This window comes from Hyla sarda, unplaced genomic scaffold (genome assembly GCF_029499605.1).
Source record: "Hyla sarda isolate aHylSar1 unplaced genomic scaffold, aHylSar1.hap1 scaffold_1248, whole genome shotgun sequence".
Classification (NCBI taxonomy): domain Eukaryota; kingdom Metazoa; phylum Chordata; class Amphibia; order Anura; family Hylidae; genus Hyla; species Hyla sarda.
This window is the reverse complement of record NW_026607869.1, coordinates 56940-77722: the sequence shown is the minus strand read 5'-3', so window position 1 is coordinate 77722 and position 20783 is coordinate 56940. Positions and strand designations below refer to the sequence as shown.

The 20783-nt window shown below is 35.5% G+C and overlaps 1 protein-coding gene across 1 annotated transcript in view; it reads right to left on the bottom strand.

Annotated features, from left to right (window-relative positions):
• Positions 1–794: 794 nt before the first annotated feature.
• The window catches only part of LOC130303813 (exonuclease 1-like), a gene marked incomplete at its 3' end in the record, with an annotated part of 72608 nt that continues 52619 nt past the window's right edge, over positions 795–20783 (bottom strand). Inside the window, exons 5-7 of the mRNA XM_056551860.1 lie at positions 1968–2105; positions 1050–1262; positions 795–982 (exon numbers count right to left, since the gene is read on the bottom strand). Of these exons, the coding sequence (XP_056407835.1) occupies positions 795–982; positions 1050–1262; positions 1968–2105 (539 nt within the window). The remainder of the gene's footprint in view (positions 983–1049; positions 1263–1967; positions 2106–20783) is intronic.

Below are 20783 nucleotides of genomic sequence, written 5' to 3'. Positions count from 1 at the left end.
CATGTGATCTGTTCTCCATGTATTCTCTCCTCTCTCTCCATGTGATCTGTCCTCCATGTATTCTCTCCTCTCTCTCTCCATGTGATCTGTCCTCCATGTATTCTCTCCTCTCTCTCCATGTGATCTGTCCTCCATGTATTCTCTCCTCTCTCTCTCCATGTGATCTGTCCTCCATGTATGCTCTCCCCTCTCTCTCCATGTGATCTGTCCTCCATGTATTCTCTCCTCTCTCCATGTGATCTGTCCTCCATGTATTCTCCTCTCTCTCCATGTGATCTGTCCTCCATGTATCCTCTCCTCCCTCTCTCCATGTGATCTGTCCTCCATGTATCCTCTCCTCTCTCTCTCCATGTGATCTGTCCTCCATGTATTCTCTCCTCTCTCTCTCCATGTGATCTGTCCTCCATGTATTCTCTCCTCTCTCTCCATGTGATCTGTCCTCCATGTATTCTCTCCATGTGATCTGTCCTCCATGTATGCTCTCCCCTCTCTCTCCATGTGATCTGTCCTCCATGTATTCTCTCCTCTCTCCATGTGATCTGTCCTCCATGTATTCTCCTCTCTCTCCATGTGATCTGTCCTCCATGTATCCTCTCCTCCCTCTCTCCATGTGATCTGTCCTCCAGGGAGTCTCTCCCCCACGTCCAGTCATCTGTGCTGTTGTATAACATCCTTTTTAACAGCAGAGTAGAGATATAATAGTGTTAAATTTGTAATTTTGCATTTAGGAAAGAAATTAGAAACAAATGCAACGTAAATGTGTCCCTAGTAACCAGAGCAGCTTTAAAGGATACGGTCCGGCATAACTCAGTTCTTTGGGGCAGATCCCGTCCTCGTAAGGATTGAGTGGAACCAGTTTCCTCTTCACAGGATCAAAGACCAGCTGGTAGAGGAAGGTGTTGTTGGCCTGTATGAAGCCCTGGACGTAGTCATCAGGGACTGTTATACTAGTCTTCAGGTACTGGCCCATCTTCTTTATAACCTGAAAAACGAAGGAAGTGTTCAGATCGCACATAGAGTCATCGACATGACGGAACGTGAGACATTACCTGGATGATGTCCGGATTGTTGGCGATCTTCAGTAGTTTACTTGCTTTGACTAAACCAATGCCGTATATCGAGGGCAAATAGTCACAGCCTGACAGGATGCACATGTAACGAAACTTCTCCTCTGTGAAAACATCTCCCAGATGTCTGCACATCCCAAATCTGTCCTGGTCAATCTCTAAACCGTTTCCAAATTTGTCCATTTTCAAAATCACCTAAATAATCAGATAAGAGATTATTGGCCCAAAGTCATGGGGTTTCTTACAGGAAAAACATTTTATAATTTTTTTTTCTTCTTTACTTTCTATATAGCCAGCATTGAAAGGTAAATCAAAGCTTCCCTCTCTTCTCAGCAGCTCAGTGCTTAACCCCTTCCTTGTTGTGCTGCTGTTTCTTACAAACCCAGTGCATCATTAACCACTTCTCCTCCACATCTATAGGACTGTACTGTGTAAGTCCTCCCCCAGCACAGTGGAATTTGTTCAGTTCAATGCACTTTAACCTGAGTCATTGTATAGCAGAGGGGACTACATCCTGTGCCCTAAGTAGTAAGGGAAAGGAAGTGCCTGTGTTAGTACTACTGGCAAACATCCCAGCTCTGGTCCCCCTCTCAAATGTAGAGAATGGGAATTAGCTGTGGAGGTGCCCAACAGTACATAGAACCTGACCGTGTGATCATCACTCATCCTGTCCCGGTAATGTATGTGACAGGAAGTTGTTTAGAAATCACATCCTATATATTCTCTACTTTAATCCACTTGTGTAGATATCGGAGCAGAGACAACGTCCGGACCAATAACTGCAGGCGACACATGGACTGGTCACTGACTAAAGACGCAAATCACAGGCACAGTGTACAAGAGCCGCCTAAACGTGTCGCCCTGGGATCGGGGCATCTACTGGATGTTGTGAATTCTCACCGTTTTACAACCAAAAGTGAGAAGGTCGGAGTCTTCAGTAATGACCGCCTGGGCAAATCCATTTTTATTTAGATAGGCCAATTGGGCATCAGCCTCGTAGGGAGCAACGATACAGTCAACACCTTCAGAGCGCGCGGCCTGCAAGAGGAGACAAGAATCAGAAGTCACAAAGCGCGCAGGACGGATCAGCTGATCGCCTCAACTTAAGTGAGAATTCCCATCTGGACACCCTCAGAACACGCCATTGATGTATGCAAAGGAGTAGGGGAATGAAGAGAAGAGCACTACATCATGTTTACTGACACTGGAGGGATGCAGAAACGGAAGGAGCTAGGAATCCTGTGAAATAGTTGACACTAGCGGGGTGCATGCAAAAAAAGCTGTAGTAACAATGAAATAAGAACGATAGCACGCACTCACCGCGACAATGATGTCCGGAGGTCCGGGAGCGAAGCGCTCAGAGGCTACGCCGGCCGTGTCACGTGTCTATGCGCACTTCTTCCGGCCTCTCCATCTACATCATTGGGTGCTTCTTTTATGTCATGTGACTGTGAATGTAACCATAGCAGCGCGTAAACAATGACGCTCGCCTTAAAAGGGGTATTCCAGGTAAAAAAAAATAATGTTTTATATCAACTGGCTCCAGAAAGTAAAAACAGATTTGTAAATTATATAAACACAATGGAGAGGCTCCTGTCTGTCTGACCGTCACTAAAGACCCGAGCAACCCAACAGACCCCTATACCCACGGTGTATAAAAATAGGGACAATATGTTACAAGTAAATGGGGATCAAAGATATCTGGTTTATAATAATTAGTATTTATTAATATAGAATGAAAATAGAATAGGGAATGTACAGGGCCCTTGTACTCCCCTAATTAATTTAATACACAATAATATAATAATCCCAACTATAAAAATTATCTGCGATTTGAGCCTGTGTTATCAATATGGCGATCTACTAATCCTGCGGAACAAGACACAGTGCAAATGTTCATTCAATTGTTCCTGTTCCCAGAGATATAAAGCAGATACAATGTAGCAGCTACAGATATACAGTCAATTGATACAGTGAAATTGTATCTGTCCAGACAGTGGCAACTCCATCCCACCGATACAGTGATAGAATGTAGCGCTTTGTGAACAGTCACTTAAAATCAATCTTTAAGCATCTCTGTATATACCGCACATCAAAATATCATATCAGCCAGTTGGCAATAAGCTCCGTACAATGCTCAGCACTCCGGGATACCACGGATCTTCCTCCGGTGTAGTCCTGGAGGCCGGCTGTAGAGCGTCTTTCGCCCGGTGCCTTGCCTCAGTCAGGGATCGCACTGCTGGAGTCTCAGCCAACTCCTAAGAGCGCAGCACTTTGTGGTGGGCACCGTTTAGGGGGACTGCAGCGCTGTCAAGCGGAGTCCCTTGGTCGGACCAGCTGGGAATGATGGCGGTCAGCAAGCATCAAGTCCTTATTGTGAATAGTCCGATTGGCTTTTCACTTGTAATTAATATAACGGCTGGATGTATCACTGTATCGGTGGGATGGAGTTGCCACTGTCTGGACAGATACAATTTCACTGTATCAATTGACTGTATCTCTGTAGCTGCTACATTGTATCTGCTTTATATCTCTGGGAACAGGAACAATTGAATGAACATTTGCACTGTGTCTTGTTCCGCAGGATTAGTAGATCGCCATATTGATAACACAGGCTCAAATCGCAGATTATTTTTATAGTTTTATATTGGGATTATTATATTATTGTGTATTAAATTAATTAGGGGAGTACAAGGGCCCTGTACATTCCCTATTCTATTTTCATTCTATATTAATAAATACTAATTATTTTAAACAGATATCTTTGACCTTTGAGCCCCATTTACTTTTAACAAATTTGTAAATTACTTCTATTAATTATTGAAAGGATTAAGATTTTTTTTATCAGCTGCTGAAGTTGAGTTGTTCTTTTCTGTCTGGGAACAGTGCTCTCTGCTGACATCTCTGCTTGTCTCGGGAACTGCACAGAGTAGTAGAGGTTTGCTATGGGGATTTGCTTCTAAACTGGGCGGTTCCCAAGACACGTGTCATCAGAGAGCACTTAGACAGAAAACAACAACTCAACTGCAGCAGCTCATAAGTACTGAAAGGATTAATATTTTTTTAATAGAAGTAATTTACAATTCTATAGAAAATAGGAGAGGCTCCTATCTGCTAGTCACCTTGATCCGAGCAACTCAAATGGCGCCTATACCCACGGTGTCCGAAAGTAAAAGTGATTAAAAGGAGAATTGAGGCTCAGGATCTTGAACACTGGATAGACATTAATGTGCTCCGTCAGCGGGGACACAAAATACAACAATAAATTATAAAATGACATAGAATACATTGTAATATGAAAATGAATATAAAAGCCCCACGTCTGTGGATATTCCAGCCTGTAGGAATAGAATAGTGGCGCACGTGTCTTCTGAATAGAAACGGATAAGTGCAGAATTGTACTGATCAATGCGCTGTTTGTAGAATTATTGGTATCCGTTGGTAACAATGTAACAATGATTGCATGGTAACAATGTAGCAATGTCTGGTATACTAGCAGTGTATATGAGCAGACAGCAGCAATGGGAAGTATACAGGACTGAAGGACAGATCGCCGCTTAGAGACTCAGCCATCTTATATGGATAGCGGTGATAGTGGGCTTCAACGATGGGGGGGCTGCAGCGCTTAGACGATGGGGGGGCTGCAGCGCTTAGACGATGGGGGGGCTGCAGCGCTTAGACGATGGGGGGGCTGCAGCGCTTAGACGATGGGGGGGCTGCAGCGCTTAGACGATTTTTTGAGGCTGTACAGGTGATCCCCAATGCGGCCAGAGGGTATGTGGCGTCCTCGTGGCCGTGGCAATGTGCATAAGTACCTGGGGTTAGCGGATGCTGTATAAGCGCAATAGCTGTATTCCAATATAGAGGCTGGATATATGTGGCGTTAGTAGCGGAGCTGGACGCGTTTCAAGTCCTCCATAGGACTTTTCTTCAGCAGCATTAAGATGTGTTCCAAGGTGTATACTGTGAGGTGTGTGTGTATGTGTGTATATGTATATATATATATATATATATATATATATATATATAGCTCCTCCTTTAATGGGAGGGTTTAAAATTCAGTTACATGGGATGTTGTGGAAAAGGTGTCAGTGTCTTCTACCTCTATTATGGAGTAACCAAATAGTCAGGTTTTATGTAATAATATACAATATACAAGGTGTCAGTGTCTTCTACCTCTATTATGGAGTAACCAAATAGTCAGGTTTTATGTAATAAATATACAATATACAAGGTGTCAGTGTATTCTACCTCTATTATGGAGTAACCAAATAGTCAGGTTTTATGTAATAATATACAATATACAGGTGTCAGTGTCTTCTACCTCTATTATGGAGTAACCAAATAGTCAGGTTTTATGTAATAATATACAATATACAAGGTGTCAGTGTCTTCTACCTCTATTATGGAGTAACCAAATAGTCAGGTTTTATGTAATAAATATACAATATACAGGTGTCAGTGTCTTCTACCTCTATTATGGAGTAACCAAATAGTCAGGTTTTATGTAATAAATATACAATATACAGGTGTCAGTGTCTTCTACCTCTATTATGGAGTAACCAAATAGTCAGGTTTTATGTAATAAATAGAATATACAGGTGTCAGTGTATTCTACCTCTATTATGGAGTAACCAAATAGTCAGGTTTTATGTAATAATATACAATATACAGGTGTCAGTGTCTTCTACCTCTATTATGGAGTAACCAAATAGTCAGGTTTTATGTAATAAATAGAATATACAGGTGTCAGTGTATTCTACCTCTATTATGGAGTAACCAAATAGTCAGGTTTTATGTAATAATATACAATATACAAGGTGTCAGTGTATTCTACCTCTATTATGGAGTAACCAAATAGTCAGGTTTTATGTAATAATATACAATATACAAGGTGTCAGTGTATTCTACCTCTATTATGGAGTAACCAAATAGTCAGGTTTTATGTAATAATATACAATATAAAGGTGTCAGTGTCTTCTACCTCTATTATGGAGTAACCAAATAGTCAGGTTTTATGTAATAATATACAATATACAGGTGTCAGTGTATTCTACCTCTATTATGGAGTAACCAAATAGTCAGATTTTATGTAGTAATATACAATATACAGGTGTCAGTGTATTCTACCTCTATTATGGAGTAACCAAATAGTCAGGTTTTATGTAATAAATATACAATATACAAGGTGTCAGTGTATTCTACCTCTATTATGGAGTAACCAAATAGTCAGGTTTTATGTAATATACAATATACAGGTGTCAGTGTCTTCTACCTCTATTATGGAGTAACCAAATAGTCAGGTTTTATGTAATAATATACAATATACAAGGTGTCAGTGTCTTCTACCTCTATTATGGAGTAACCAAATAGTCAGATTTTATGTAATAATATACAATATACAACGTGTCAGTGTATTCTACCTCTATTATGGAGTAACCAAATAGTCAGGTTTTATGTAATAATATACAATATACAGGTGTCAGTGTCTTCTACCTCTATTATGGAGTAACCAAATAGTCAGGTTTTATGTAATAATATACAATATACAAGGTGTCAGTGTCTTCTACCTCTATTATGGAGTAACCAAATAGTCAGGTTTTATGTAATAATATACAATATACAAGGTGTCAGTGTCTTCTACCTCTATTATGGAGTAACCAAATAGTCAGGTTTTATGTAATAATATACAATATACAGGTGTCAGTGTATTCTACCTCTATTATGGAGTAACCAAATAGTCAGGTTTTATGTAATATACAATATACAAGGTGTCAGTGTATTCTACCTCTATTATGGAGTAACCAAATAGTCAGGTTTTATGTAATAATATACAATATACAGGTGTCAGTGTCTTCTACCTCTATTATGGAGTAACCAAATAGTCAGGTTTTATGTAATAATATACAATATACAAGGTGTCAGTGTCTTCTACCTCTATTATGGAGTAACCAAATAGTCAGGTTTTATGTAATAATATACAATATACAAGGTGTCCGTGTATTCTACCTCTATTATGGAGTAACCAAATAGTCAGGTTTTATGTAATAATATACAATATACAGGTGTCAGTGTATTCTACCTCTATTATGGAGTAACCAAATAGTCAGGTTTTATGTAATAATATACAATATACAAGGTGTCAGTGTCTTCTACCTCTATTATGGAGTAACCAAATAGTCAGGTTTTATGTAATAATATACAATATACAGGTGTCAGTGTATTCTACCTCTATTATGGAGGAACCAAATAGTCAGGTTTTATGTAATAAATATACAATATACAGGTGTCAGTGTCTTCTACCTCTATTATGGAGTAACCAAATAGTCAGGTTTTATGTAATAATATACAATATACAGGTGTCAGTGTATTCTACCTCTATTATGGAGTAACCAAATAGTCAGGTTTTATGTAATAATATACAATATATAGGTGTCAGTGTATTCTACCTCTATTATGGAGTAACCAAATAGTCAGGTTTATGTAATAATATACAATATACAAGGTGTCAGTGTCTTCTACCTCTATTATGGAGTAACCAAATAGTCAGGTTTTATGTAATAATATACAATATACAGGTGTCAGTGTATTCTACCTCTATTATGGAGTAACCAAATAGTCAGGTTTTATGTAATAATATACAATATACAAGGTGTCAGTGTATTCTACCTCTATTATGGAGTAACCAAATAGTCAGGTTTTATGTAATAATATACAATATACAAGGTGTCAGTGTCTTCTACCTCTATTATGGAGTAACCAAATAGTCAGGTTTTATGTAATATACAATATACAGGTGTCAGTGTCTTCTACCTCTATTATGGAGTAACCAAATAGTCAGGTTTTATGTAATAATATACAATATACAGGTGTCAGTGTATTCTACCTCTATTATGGAGTAACCAAATAGTCAGGTTTTATGTAATAATATACAATATACAAGGTGTCAGTGTCTTCTACCTCTATTATGGAGTAACCAAATAGTCAGGTTTTATGTAATAATATACAATATACAAGGTGTCAGTGTCTTCTACCTCTATTATGGAGTAACCAAATAGTCAGGTTTTATGTAATAATATACAATATACAGGTGTCAGTGTATTCTACCTCTATTATGGAGTAACCAAATAGTCAGGTTTTATGTAATAAGATACAATATACAAGGTGTCAGTGTATTCTACCTCTATTATGGAGTAACCAAATAGTCAGGTTTTATGTAATAATATACAATATACAAGGTGTCAGTGTCTTCTACCTCTATTATGGAGTAACCAAATAGTCAGGTTTTATGTAATATACAATATACAGGTGTCAGTGTCTTCTACCTCTATTATGGAGTAACCAAATAGTCAGGTTTTATGTAATAATATACAATATACAGGTGTCAGTGTATTCTACCTCTATTATGGAGTAACCAAATAGTCAGGTTTTATGTAATAATATACAATATACAGGTGTCAGTGTCTTCTACCTCTATTATGGAGTAACCAAATAGTCAGGTTTTATGTAATAATATACAATATACAGGTGTCAGTGTATTCTACCTCTATTATGGAGTAACCAAATAGTCAGGTTTTATGTAATAATATACAATATACAGGTGTCAGTGTCTTCTACCTCTATTATGGAGTAACCAAATAGTCAGGTTTTATGTAATATACAATATACAGGTGTCAGTGTCTTCTACCTCTATTATGGAGTAACCAAATAGTCAGGTTTTATGTAATAATATACAATATACAAGGTGTCAGTGTCTTCTACCTCTATTATGGAGTAACCAAATAGTCAGGTTTTATGTAATAATATACAATATACAGGTGTCAGTGTCTTCTACCTCTATTATGGAGTAACCAAATAGTCAGGTTTTATGTAATATACAATATACAGGTGTCAGTGTCTTCTACCTCTATTATGGAGTAACCAAATAGTCAGGTTTTATGTAATAATATACAATATACAAGGTGTCAGTGTCTTCTACCTCTATTATGGAGTAACCAAATAGTCAGGTTTTATATAATAATATACAATATACAAGGTGTCAGTGTCTTCTACCTCTATTATGGAGTAACCAAATAGTCAGGTTTTATGTAATATACAATATACAGGTGTCAGTGTATTCTACCTCTATTATGGAGTAACCAAATAGTCAGGTTTTATGTAATAATATACAATATACAAGGTGTCAGTGTCTTCTACCTCTATTATGGAGTAACCAAATAGTCAGGTTTTATGTAATAATATACAAGGTGTCAGTGTATTCTACCTCTATTATGGAGTAACCAAATAGTCAGGTTTTATGTAATATACAATATACAAGTGTCAGTGTCTTCTACCTCTATTATGGAGTAACCAAATAGTCAGATTTTATGTAATAATATACAATATACAGGTGTCAGTGTCTTCTACCTCTATTATGGAGTAACCAAATAGTCAGATTTTATGTAATAATATACAATATACAGGTGTCAGTGTATTCTACCTCTATTATGGAGTAACCAAATAGTCAGGTTTTATGTAATAATATACAATATACAAGGTGTCAGTGTCTTCTACCTCTATTATGGAGTAACCAAATAATCAGATTTTATGTAATAATATACAATATACAGGTGTCAGTGTATTCTACCTCTATTATGGAGTAACCAAATAGTCAGGTTTTATGTAATAATATACAATATACAAGGTGTCAGTGTCTTCTACCTCTATTATGGAGTAACCAAATAGTCAGATTTTATGTAATAATATACAATATACAGGTGTCAGTGTATTCTACCTCTATTATGGAGTAACCAAATAGTCAGGTTTTATGTAATAATATACAATATACAAGGTGTCAGTGTCTTCTACCTCTATTATGGAGTAACCAAATAGTCAGGTTTTATGTAATAATATACAATATACAAGGTGTCAGTGTATTCTACCTCTATTATGAAGTAACCAAATAGTCAGGTTTTATGTAATAATATACAATATACAAGGTGTCAGTGTCTTCTACCTCTATTATGGAGTAACCAAATAGTCAGGTTTTATGTAATAATATACAAGGTGTCAGTGTATTCTACCTCTATTATGGAGTAACCAAATAGTCAGGTTTTATGTAATAATATACAATATACAAGGTGTCAGTGTCTTCTACCTCTATTATGGAGTAACCAAATAGTCAGGTTTTATGTAATAATATACAATATACAAGGTGTCAGTGTATTCTACCTCTATTATGGAGTAACCAAATAGTCAGGTTTTATGTAATAATATATAATATACAAGGTGTCAGTGTCTTCTACCTCTATTATGGAGTAACCAAATAGTCAGGTTTTATATAATAATATACAATATACAAGGTGTCAGTGTCTTCTACCTCTATTATGGAGTAACCAAATAGTCAGGTTTTATGTAATAATATACAATATACAGGTGTCAGTGTCTTCTACCTCTATTATGGAGTAACCAAATAGTCAGGTTTTATGTAATAATATACAATATACAAGGTGCCAGTGTATTCTACCTCTATTATGGAGTAACCAAATAGTCAGGTTTTATGTAATAATATACAATATACAAGGTGTCAGTGTATTCTACCTCTATTATGGAGTAACCAAATAGTCAGGTTTTATGTAATAATATACAATATACAAGGTGTCTGTGTATTCTACCTCTATTATGGAGTAACCAAATAGTCAGGTTTTATGTAATAATATACAATATACAAGGTGTCAGTGTATTCTACCTCTATTATGGAGTAACCAAATAGTCAGGTTTTATGTAATAATATACAATATACAGGTGTCAGTGTATTCTACCTCTATTATGGAGTAACCAAATAGTCAGGTTTTATGTAATATACAATATACAGGTGTCAGTGTCTTCTACCTCTATTATGGAGTAACCAAATAGTCAGGTTTTATGTAATAATATACAATATACAGGTGTCAGTGTATTCTACCTCTATTATGGAGTAACCAAATAGTCAGGTTTTATGTAATATACAATATACAAGGTGTCAGTGTATTCTACCTCTATTATGGAGTAACCAAATAGTCAGGTTTTATGTAATATACAATATACAAGGTGTCAGTGTCTTCTACCTCTATTATGGAGTAACCAAATAGTCAGGTTTTATGTAATAATATACAATATACAAGGTGTCAGTGTATTCTACCTCTATTATGGAGTAACCAAATAGTCAGGTTTTATGTAATATACAATATACAAGGTGTCAGTGTCTTCTACCTCTATTATGGAGTAACCAAATAGTCAGGTTTTATGTAATAATATACAATATACAAGGTGTCAGTGTATTCTACCTCTATTATGGAGTAACCAAATAGTCAGGTTTTATGTAATAATATACAATATACAAGGTGTCAGTGTATTCTACCTCTATTATGGAGTAACCAAATAGTCAGGTTTTATGTAATATACAATATACAAGGTGTCAGTGTATTCTACCTCTATTATGGAGTAACCAAATAGTCAGGTTTTATGTAATAATATACAATATACAAGGTGTCAGTGTATTCTACCTCTATTATGGAGTAACCAAATAGTCAGGTTTTATGTAATAATATACAATATACAGATGTCAGTGTCTTCTACCTCTATTATGGAGTAACCAAATAGTCAGATTTTATGTAATAATATACAATATACAAGTGTCAGTGTATTCTACCTCTATTATGGAGTAACCAAATAGTCAGGTTTTATGTAATAAATATACAAGGTGTCAGTGTATTCTACCTCTATTATGGAGTAACCAAATAGTCAGGTTTTATGTAATAATATACAATATACAGGTGTCAGTGTCTTCTACCTCTATTATGGAGTAACCAAATAGTCAGGTTTTATGTAATAATATACAATATACAAGGTGTCAGTGTCTTCTACCTCTATTATGGAGTAACCAAATAGTCAGGTTTTATGTAATAATATACAATATACAGGTGTCAGTGTATTCTACCTCTATTATGGAGTAACCAAATAGTCAGGTTTTATGTAATAATATATAATATACAGGTGTCAGTGTCTTCTACCTCTATTATGGAGTAACCAAATAGTCAGGTTTTATGTAATATATAATATACAAGGTGTCAGTGTATTCTACCTCTATTATGGAGTAACCAAATAGTCAGGTTTTATGTAATAATATACAATATACAGGTGTCAGTGTATTCTACCTCTATTATGGAGTAACCAAATAGTCAGGTTTTATGTAATATACAATATACAAGGTGTCAGTGTATTCTACCTCTATTATGGAGTAACCAAATAGTCAGATTTTATGTAATAATATACAATATACAGGTGTCAGTGTCTTCTACCTCTATTATGGAGTAACCAAATAGTCAGATTATATGTAATAATATACAATATACAGGTGTCAGTGTATTCTACCTCTATTATGGAGTAACCAAATAGTCAGGTTTTATGTAATAATATACAATATACAAGGTGTCAGTGTCTTCTACCTCTATTATGGAGTAACCAAATAGTCAGGTTTTATGTAATAATATACAATATACAGGTGTCAGTGTCTTCTACCTCTATTATGGAGTAACCAAATAGTCAGGTTTTATGTAATAATATACAATATACAGGTGTCAGTGTATTCTACCTCTATTATGGAGTAACCAAATAGTCAGGTTTTATGTAATAATATACAATATACAAGGTGTCAGTGTCTTCTACCTCTATTATGGAGTAACCAAATAGTCAGGTTTTATGTAATAATATACAATATACAGGTGTCAGTGTATTCTACCTCTATTATGGAGTAACCAAATAGTCAGGTTTTATGTAATAAATAGAATATACAGGTGTCAGTGTATTCTACCTCTATTATGGAGTAACCAAATAGTCAGGTTTTATGTAATAAATATACAATATACAGGTGTCAGTGTCTTCTACCTCTATTATGGAGTAACCAAATAGTCAGGTTTTATGTAATAATATACAATATACAAGGTGTCAGTGTCTTCTACCTCTATTATGGAGTAACCAAATAGTCAGGTTTTATGTAATAATATACAATATACAAGGTGTCAGTGTATTCTACCTCTATTATGGAGTAACCAAATAGTCAGGTTTTATGTAATAATATACAATATACAAGGTGTCAGTGTCTTCTACCTCTATTATGGAGTAACCAAATAGTCAGGTTTTATGTAATAATATACAATATACAAGGTGTCAGTGTCTTCTACCTCTATTATGGAGTAACCAAATAGTCAGGTTTTATGTAATAATATACAATATACAGGTGTCAGTGTCTTCTACCTCTATTATGAAGTAACCAAATAGTCAGGTTTTATGTAATAAATATACAATATACAAGGTGTCAGTGTCTTCTACCTCTATTATGGAGTAACCAAATAGTCAGGTTTTATGTAATAATATACAATATACAGGTGTCAGTGTCTTCTACCTCTATTATGGAGTAACCAAATAGTCAGGTTTTATGTAATAATATACAATATACAGGTGTCAGTGTCTTCTACCTCTATTATGGAGTAACCAAATAGTCAGGTTTTATGTAATAATATACAATATACAGGTGTCAGTGTCTTCTACCTCTATTATGGAGTAACCAAATAGTCAGGTTTTATATAATAATATACAATATACAAGGTGTCAGTGTCTTCTACCTCTATTATGGAGTAACCAAATAGTCAGGTTTTATATAATAATATACAATATACAGGTGTCAGTGTATTCTACCTCTATTATGGAGTAACCAAATAGTCAGGTTTTATATAATAATATACAATATACAAGGTGTCAGTGTCTTCTACCTCTATTATGGAGTAACCAAATAGTCAGGTTTTATATAATAATATACAATATACAAGGTGTCAGTGTATTCTACCTCTATTATGGAGTAACCAAATAGTCAGGTTTTATATAATAATATACAATATACAGGTGTCAGTGTATTCTACCTCTATTATGGAGTAACCAAATAGTCAGGTTTTATGTAATATACACAATATACAAGGTGTCAGTGTATTCTACCTCTATTATGGAGTAACCAAATAGTCAGGTTTTATGTAATAATATACAATATACAGGTGTCAGTGTCTTCTACCTCTATTATGGAGTAACCAAATAGTCAGGTTTTATGTAATAAGTATACAATATACAAGGTGTCAGTGTATTCTACCTCTATTATGTAGTAACCAAATAGTCAGGTTTTATGTAATAATATACAATATACAAGGTGTCAGTGTATTCTACCTCTATTATGGAGTAACCAAATAGTCAGGTTTTATATAATAATATACAATATACAGGTGTCAGTGTATTCTACCTCTATTATGGAGTAACCAAATAGTCAGGTTTTATGTAATAAATATACAATATACAGGTGTCAGTGTCTTCTACCTCTATTATGGAGTAACCAAATAGTCAGGTTTTATGTAATAATATACAATATACAGGTGTCAGTGTATTCTACCTCTATTATGGAGTAACCAAATAGTCAGGTTTTATGTAATAATATACAATATACAGGTGTCAGTGTCTTCTACCTCTATTATGGAGTAACCAAATAGTCAGGTTTTATGTAATAATATACAATATACAAGGTGTCAGTGTATTCTACCTCTATTATGGAGTAACCAAATAGTCAGGTTTTATGTAATAATATACAATATACAGGTGTCAGTGTATTCTACCTCTATTATGGAGTAACCAAATAGTCAGGTTTTATGTAATAATATACAATATACAGGTGTCAGTATATTCTACCTCTATTATGGAGTAACCAAATAGTCAGGTTTTATGTAATAATATACAATATACAGGTGTCAGTGTCTTCTACCTCTATTATGGAGTAACCAAATAGTCAGGTTTTATGTAATATACAATATACAGGTGTCAGTGTCTTCTACCTCTATTATGGAGTAACCAAATAGTCAGGTTTTATGTAATATACAATATACAGGTGTCAGTGTATTCTACCTCTATTATGGAGAAACCAAATAGTCAGGTTTTATGTAATATACAATATACAGGTGTCAGTATATTCTACCTCTATTATGGAGTAACCAAATAGTCAGGTTTTATGTAATATACAATATACAGGTGTCAGTGTCTTCTACCTCTATTATGGAGTAACCAAATAGTCAGGTTTTATGTAATATACAATATACAGGTGTCAGTGTCTTCTACCTCTATTATGGAGTAACCAAATAGTCAGGTTTTATGTAATATACAATATACAGGTGTCAGTGTATTCTACCTCTATTATGGAGAAACCAAATAGTCAGGTTTTATGTAATATACAATATACAGGTGTCAGTATATTCTACCTCTATTATGGAGTAACCAAATAGTCAGGTTTTATGTAATATACAATATACAGGTGTCAGTGTCTTCTACCTCTATTATGGAGTAACCAAATAGTCAGGTTTTATGTAATAATATACAATATACAAGGTGTCAGTGTCTTCTACCTCTATTATGGAGTAACCAAATAGTCAGGTTTTATGTAATAATATACAATATACAGGTGTCAGTGTCTTCTACCTCTATTATGGAGTAACCAAATAGTCAGGTTTTATGTAATAATATACAATATACAGGTGTCAGTGTCTTCTACCTCTATTATGGAGTAACCAAATAGTCAGGTTTTATGTAATAATATACAATATACAAGGTGTCAGTGTATTCTACCTCTATTATGGAGAAACCAAATAGTCAGGTTTTATGTAATAAATATACAAGGTGTCTGTGTATTCTACCTCTATTATGGAGTAACCAAATAGTCAGGTTTTATGTAATAAATATACAATATACAGGTGTCAGTGTCTTCTACCTCTATTATGGAGAAACCAAATAGTCAGGTTTTATGTAATATACAATATACAGGTGTCAGTGTATTCTACCTCTATTATGGAGTAACCAAATAGTCAGGTTTTATGTAATAATATACAATATACAAGTGTCAGTGTATTCTACCTCTATTATGGAGTAACCAAATAGTCAGGTTTTATGTAATAATATACAATATACAGGTGTCAGTGTATTCTACCTCTATTATGGAGTAACCAAATAGTCAGGTTTTATGTAATAATATACAATATACAGGTGTCAGTGTCTTCTACCTCTATTATGGAGTAACCAAATAGTCAGGTTTTATGTAATAAATATACAAGGTGTCAGTGTCTTCTACCTCTATTATGGAGAAACCAAATAGTCAGGTTTTATGTAATAAATATACAATATACAAGGTGTCAGTGTATTCTACCTCTATTATGGAGTAACCAAATAGTCAGGTTTTATGTAATAATATACAATATACAAGGTGTCAGTGTCTTCTACCTCTATTATGGAGTAACCAAATAGTCAGGTTTTATGTAATAATATACAATATACAAGGTGTCAGTGTCTTCTACCTCTATTATGGAGTAACCAAATAGTCAGGTTTTATGTAATAATATACAATATACAAGGTGTCAGTGTCTTCTACCTCTATTATGGAGTAACCAAATAGTCAGGTTTTATGTAATAATATACAATATACAGGTGTCAGTGTCTTCTACCTCTATTATGGAGTAACCAAATAGTCAGGTTTTATGTAATAATATACAATATACAGGTGTCAGTGTATTCTACCTCTATTATGGAGTAACCAAATAGTCAGGTTTTATGTAATATACAATATACAAGGTGTCAGTGTCTTCTACCTCTATTATGGAGAAACCAAATAGTCAGGTTTTATGTAATAATATACAATATACAAGGTGTCAGTGTCTTCTACCTCTATTATGGAGAAACCAAATAGTCAGGTTTTATGTAATAATATACAATATACAGGTGTCAGTGTATTCTACCTCTATTATGGAGTAACCAAATAGTCAGGTTTTATGTAATAATATACAATATACAGGTGTCAGTGTATTCTACCTCTATTATGGAGTAACCAAATAGTCAGGTTTTATGTAATAATATACAATATACAGGTGTCAGTGTCTTCTACCTCTATTATGGAGTAACCAAATAGTCAGGTTTTATGTAATAATATACAATATACAGGTGTCAGTGTATTCTACCTCTATTATGGAGTAACCAAATAGTCAGGTTTTATGTAATAATATACAATATACAGGTGTCAGTGTATTCTACCTCTATTATGGAGTAACCAAATAGTCAGGTTTTATGTAATAAATATACAAGGTGTCATTTATGGGAACAAGGGTGATACTGGGGATGTAGTGATGATGGGAAATACGAGAATGGCGTTTGGTAGAAGAGTATAATTATGTGCGGGGACATTGTGAAGAAATCATTGAATATTCGGATTATGGGAGTGATAATACATGAAGTAGTGGTGACGTGTGATTGGATGATGGACGGGACAAAGCTGGGATGGCAGAACAGACATGTTTTGGTTGTCGGAATATGACTGTAACTGAGGAAAGATAATAAAACAGATTCTACATCTACTATATTGTGTTTATGCATTTAGAACTAGAGAATATTGGGTAAGGCCTAGTGCAGGGGTCGGCCACCCGCGGCTCTATTAAGCCTTTGCTGCGGCTCCACGAGTCTGTCCCGGTCCCCCTTACCTTTACATTTACTCACCTGCCCTGGTGCCATCGGGGCGGAGTCTCTTCTTCCGGGGCCGCGTGGATCCTCAATGTCATGTGACAATGTAACGTCACCGGCCTGCGCGCTCAGTCGAGGAGCGCCGCCGGGAGAGGAAGACGCCTCACGAGGAGCTGGTGAGTACCATTACTCACTTGCTTAACCCTACCACTGCCATGTGGTGAGAGGTAACTTAACCCCTCACCCCATGGCAGCAGCAGCGTTAACGGTTGGTTAACCCCTCTCCCCAGCCAACCCCAGGACTGACCCTAAAAGAAAAAAAAAAAAACCCACCCCAGGCCTGACCCTAAAAGAAAAAAAAAAAAACCCACCCCAGGCCTGGGCCTAAAAGAAAAAAAAAAAGCCCACCCCAGGCCTGGGCCTAAAAGAAAAAAAAAAAAGCCCACCCCAGGCCTGGGCCCCAAAAAATTATGAGAAAAAAAAAAAACCCACCCCAGGCCTGGGCCCCAAAAAATTATGAGAAAAAAAAAAAACCCACCCCAGGCCTGGGCCCCAAAAAATTATGAGAAAAAAAAAAAAACCCACCCCAGGCCTGGGCCCCAAAAAATTATGAGAAAAAAAAAAAAATTAAGAGAAAGTCCTTTTTTCCTTCAGATTGACATCTGACTGCCCGATCCTGTATATATAGCATTAAGGTAAGAAACAATATGTGCAGGGTTAGATTTGTCCCAATGGTTTTGCGGCTCCCAGTTTTTTTTTTTTCTTCGGAAACGGGTCCAAGTGGCTCTTTTTCTCTTAAAGGTTGCAGACCCCTGTACTATAATGACACCTACCTACTATAATGACACCTACCTACTATAATGACACCTACCTACTATAATGACACCTACCTACTATAATGACACCTACCAACTATAATGACAGCTACCAACTATAATGACACCTACCTACTATAATGACTGACACCTACCTACTATAATGACACCTACCTACTATAATGACACCTACCTACTATAATGACACCTACCTACTATAATGACACCAACTACTATAATGACACCTACCTACTATAATGACACCTACCTACTATAATGACACCTACCTACTATAATGACACCTACCTACTATAATGACACCTACCAACTATAATGACAGCTACCAACTATAATGACACCTACCTACTATAATGACAGCTACCTACTATAATGACAGCTACCTACTATAATGACAGCTACCTACTATAATGACAGCTACCAACTATAATGACACCAACTACTATAATGACACCTACCTACTATAATGACACCTACCTACTATAATGACACCTACCTACTATAATGACACCTACCTACTATAATGACAGCTACCAACTATAATGACACCTACCTACTATAATGACAGCTACCTACTATAATGACAGCTACCTACTATAATGACACCTACCTACTATAATGACAGCTACCAACTATAATGACACCAACTACTATAATGACACCTACCTACTATAATGACACCTACCTACTATAATGACACCTACCTACTATAATGACACCTACCTACTATAATGACAGCTACCAACTATAATGACACCTACCTACTATAATGACAGCTACCTACTATAATGACAGCTACCTACTATAATGACACCTACCTACTATAATGACACCTACCTACTATAATGACAGCTACCAACTATAATGACACCTACCAACTATAATGACACCTACCAACTATAATGACAGCTACCTACTATAATGACAGCTACCTACTATAATGACAGCTACCTACTATAATGACAGCTACCTACTATAATGACAGCTACCTACTATAATGACAGCTACCAACTATAATGACACCAACTACTATAATGACACCTACCTACTATAATGACACCTACCTACTATAATGACACCTACCTACTATAATGACACCTACCTACTATAATGACAGCTACCAACTATAATGACACCTACCTACTATAATGACAGCTACCTACTATAATGACAGCTACCTACTATAATGACAGCTACCTACTATAATGACAGCTACCAACTATAATGACACCAACTACTATAATGACACCTACCTACTATAATGACACCTACCTACTATAATGACACCTACCTACTATAATGACACCTACCTACTATAATGACAGCTACCAACTATAATGACACCTACCTACTATAATGACAGCTACCTACTATAATGACAGCTACCTACTATAATGACACCTACCTACTATAATGACACCTACCTACTATAATGACAGCTACCAACTATAATGACACCTACCAACTATAATGACACCTACCAACTATAATGACAGCTACCTACTATAATGACAGCTACCTACTATAATGACAGCTACCTACTATAATGACAGCTACCTACTATAATGACAGCTACCTACTATAATGACAGCTACCTACTATAATGACAGCTACCTACTATAATGACAGCTACCAACTATAATGACACCTACCAACTATAATGACACCTACCTACTATAATGACACCTACCTACTATAATGACACCTACCTACTATAATGACTGACACCTACCTACTATAATGACACCTACTATAATGACACCTACCTACTATAATGACACCTACCTACTATAATGACACCTACCTACTATAATGACACCTACCTACTATAATGACAGCTACCTACTATAATGACACCTACTTACTATAATGACACCTACCTACTATAATGACACCTACCTACTATAATGACACCTACCTACTATAATGACACCTACCTACTATAATGACACCTACCTACTATAATGACACCTACTTACTATAATGACACCTACTTACTATAATGACACCTACTTACTATAATGACACCTTTTAAATTGTTCAATAACATTCTCTGAACCAATATATTTATTTATTTGTTTAGGGAAGTGATATTGAAATAGTAAAAGATAATTTAGAAGATTTGGTGTTTTTTCTTTTCTGCGCCATTTACCTTGTGGTTGAGGTAACATGTTAGTTTTATACGTTAGGCGCCTGATTACAGCGATACCAGATTTGTATCGTTTACGTCATGTTTTACAAATTTTGAACTTTTTCTAATTTTTTTTTACTTGCCATTTTTTAACCCCTGTAGCTTTATTTTTTTTCCACATACCAGGCTGTATGAGGGCTCATGTTT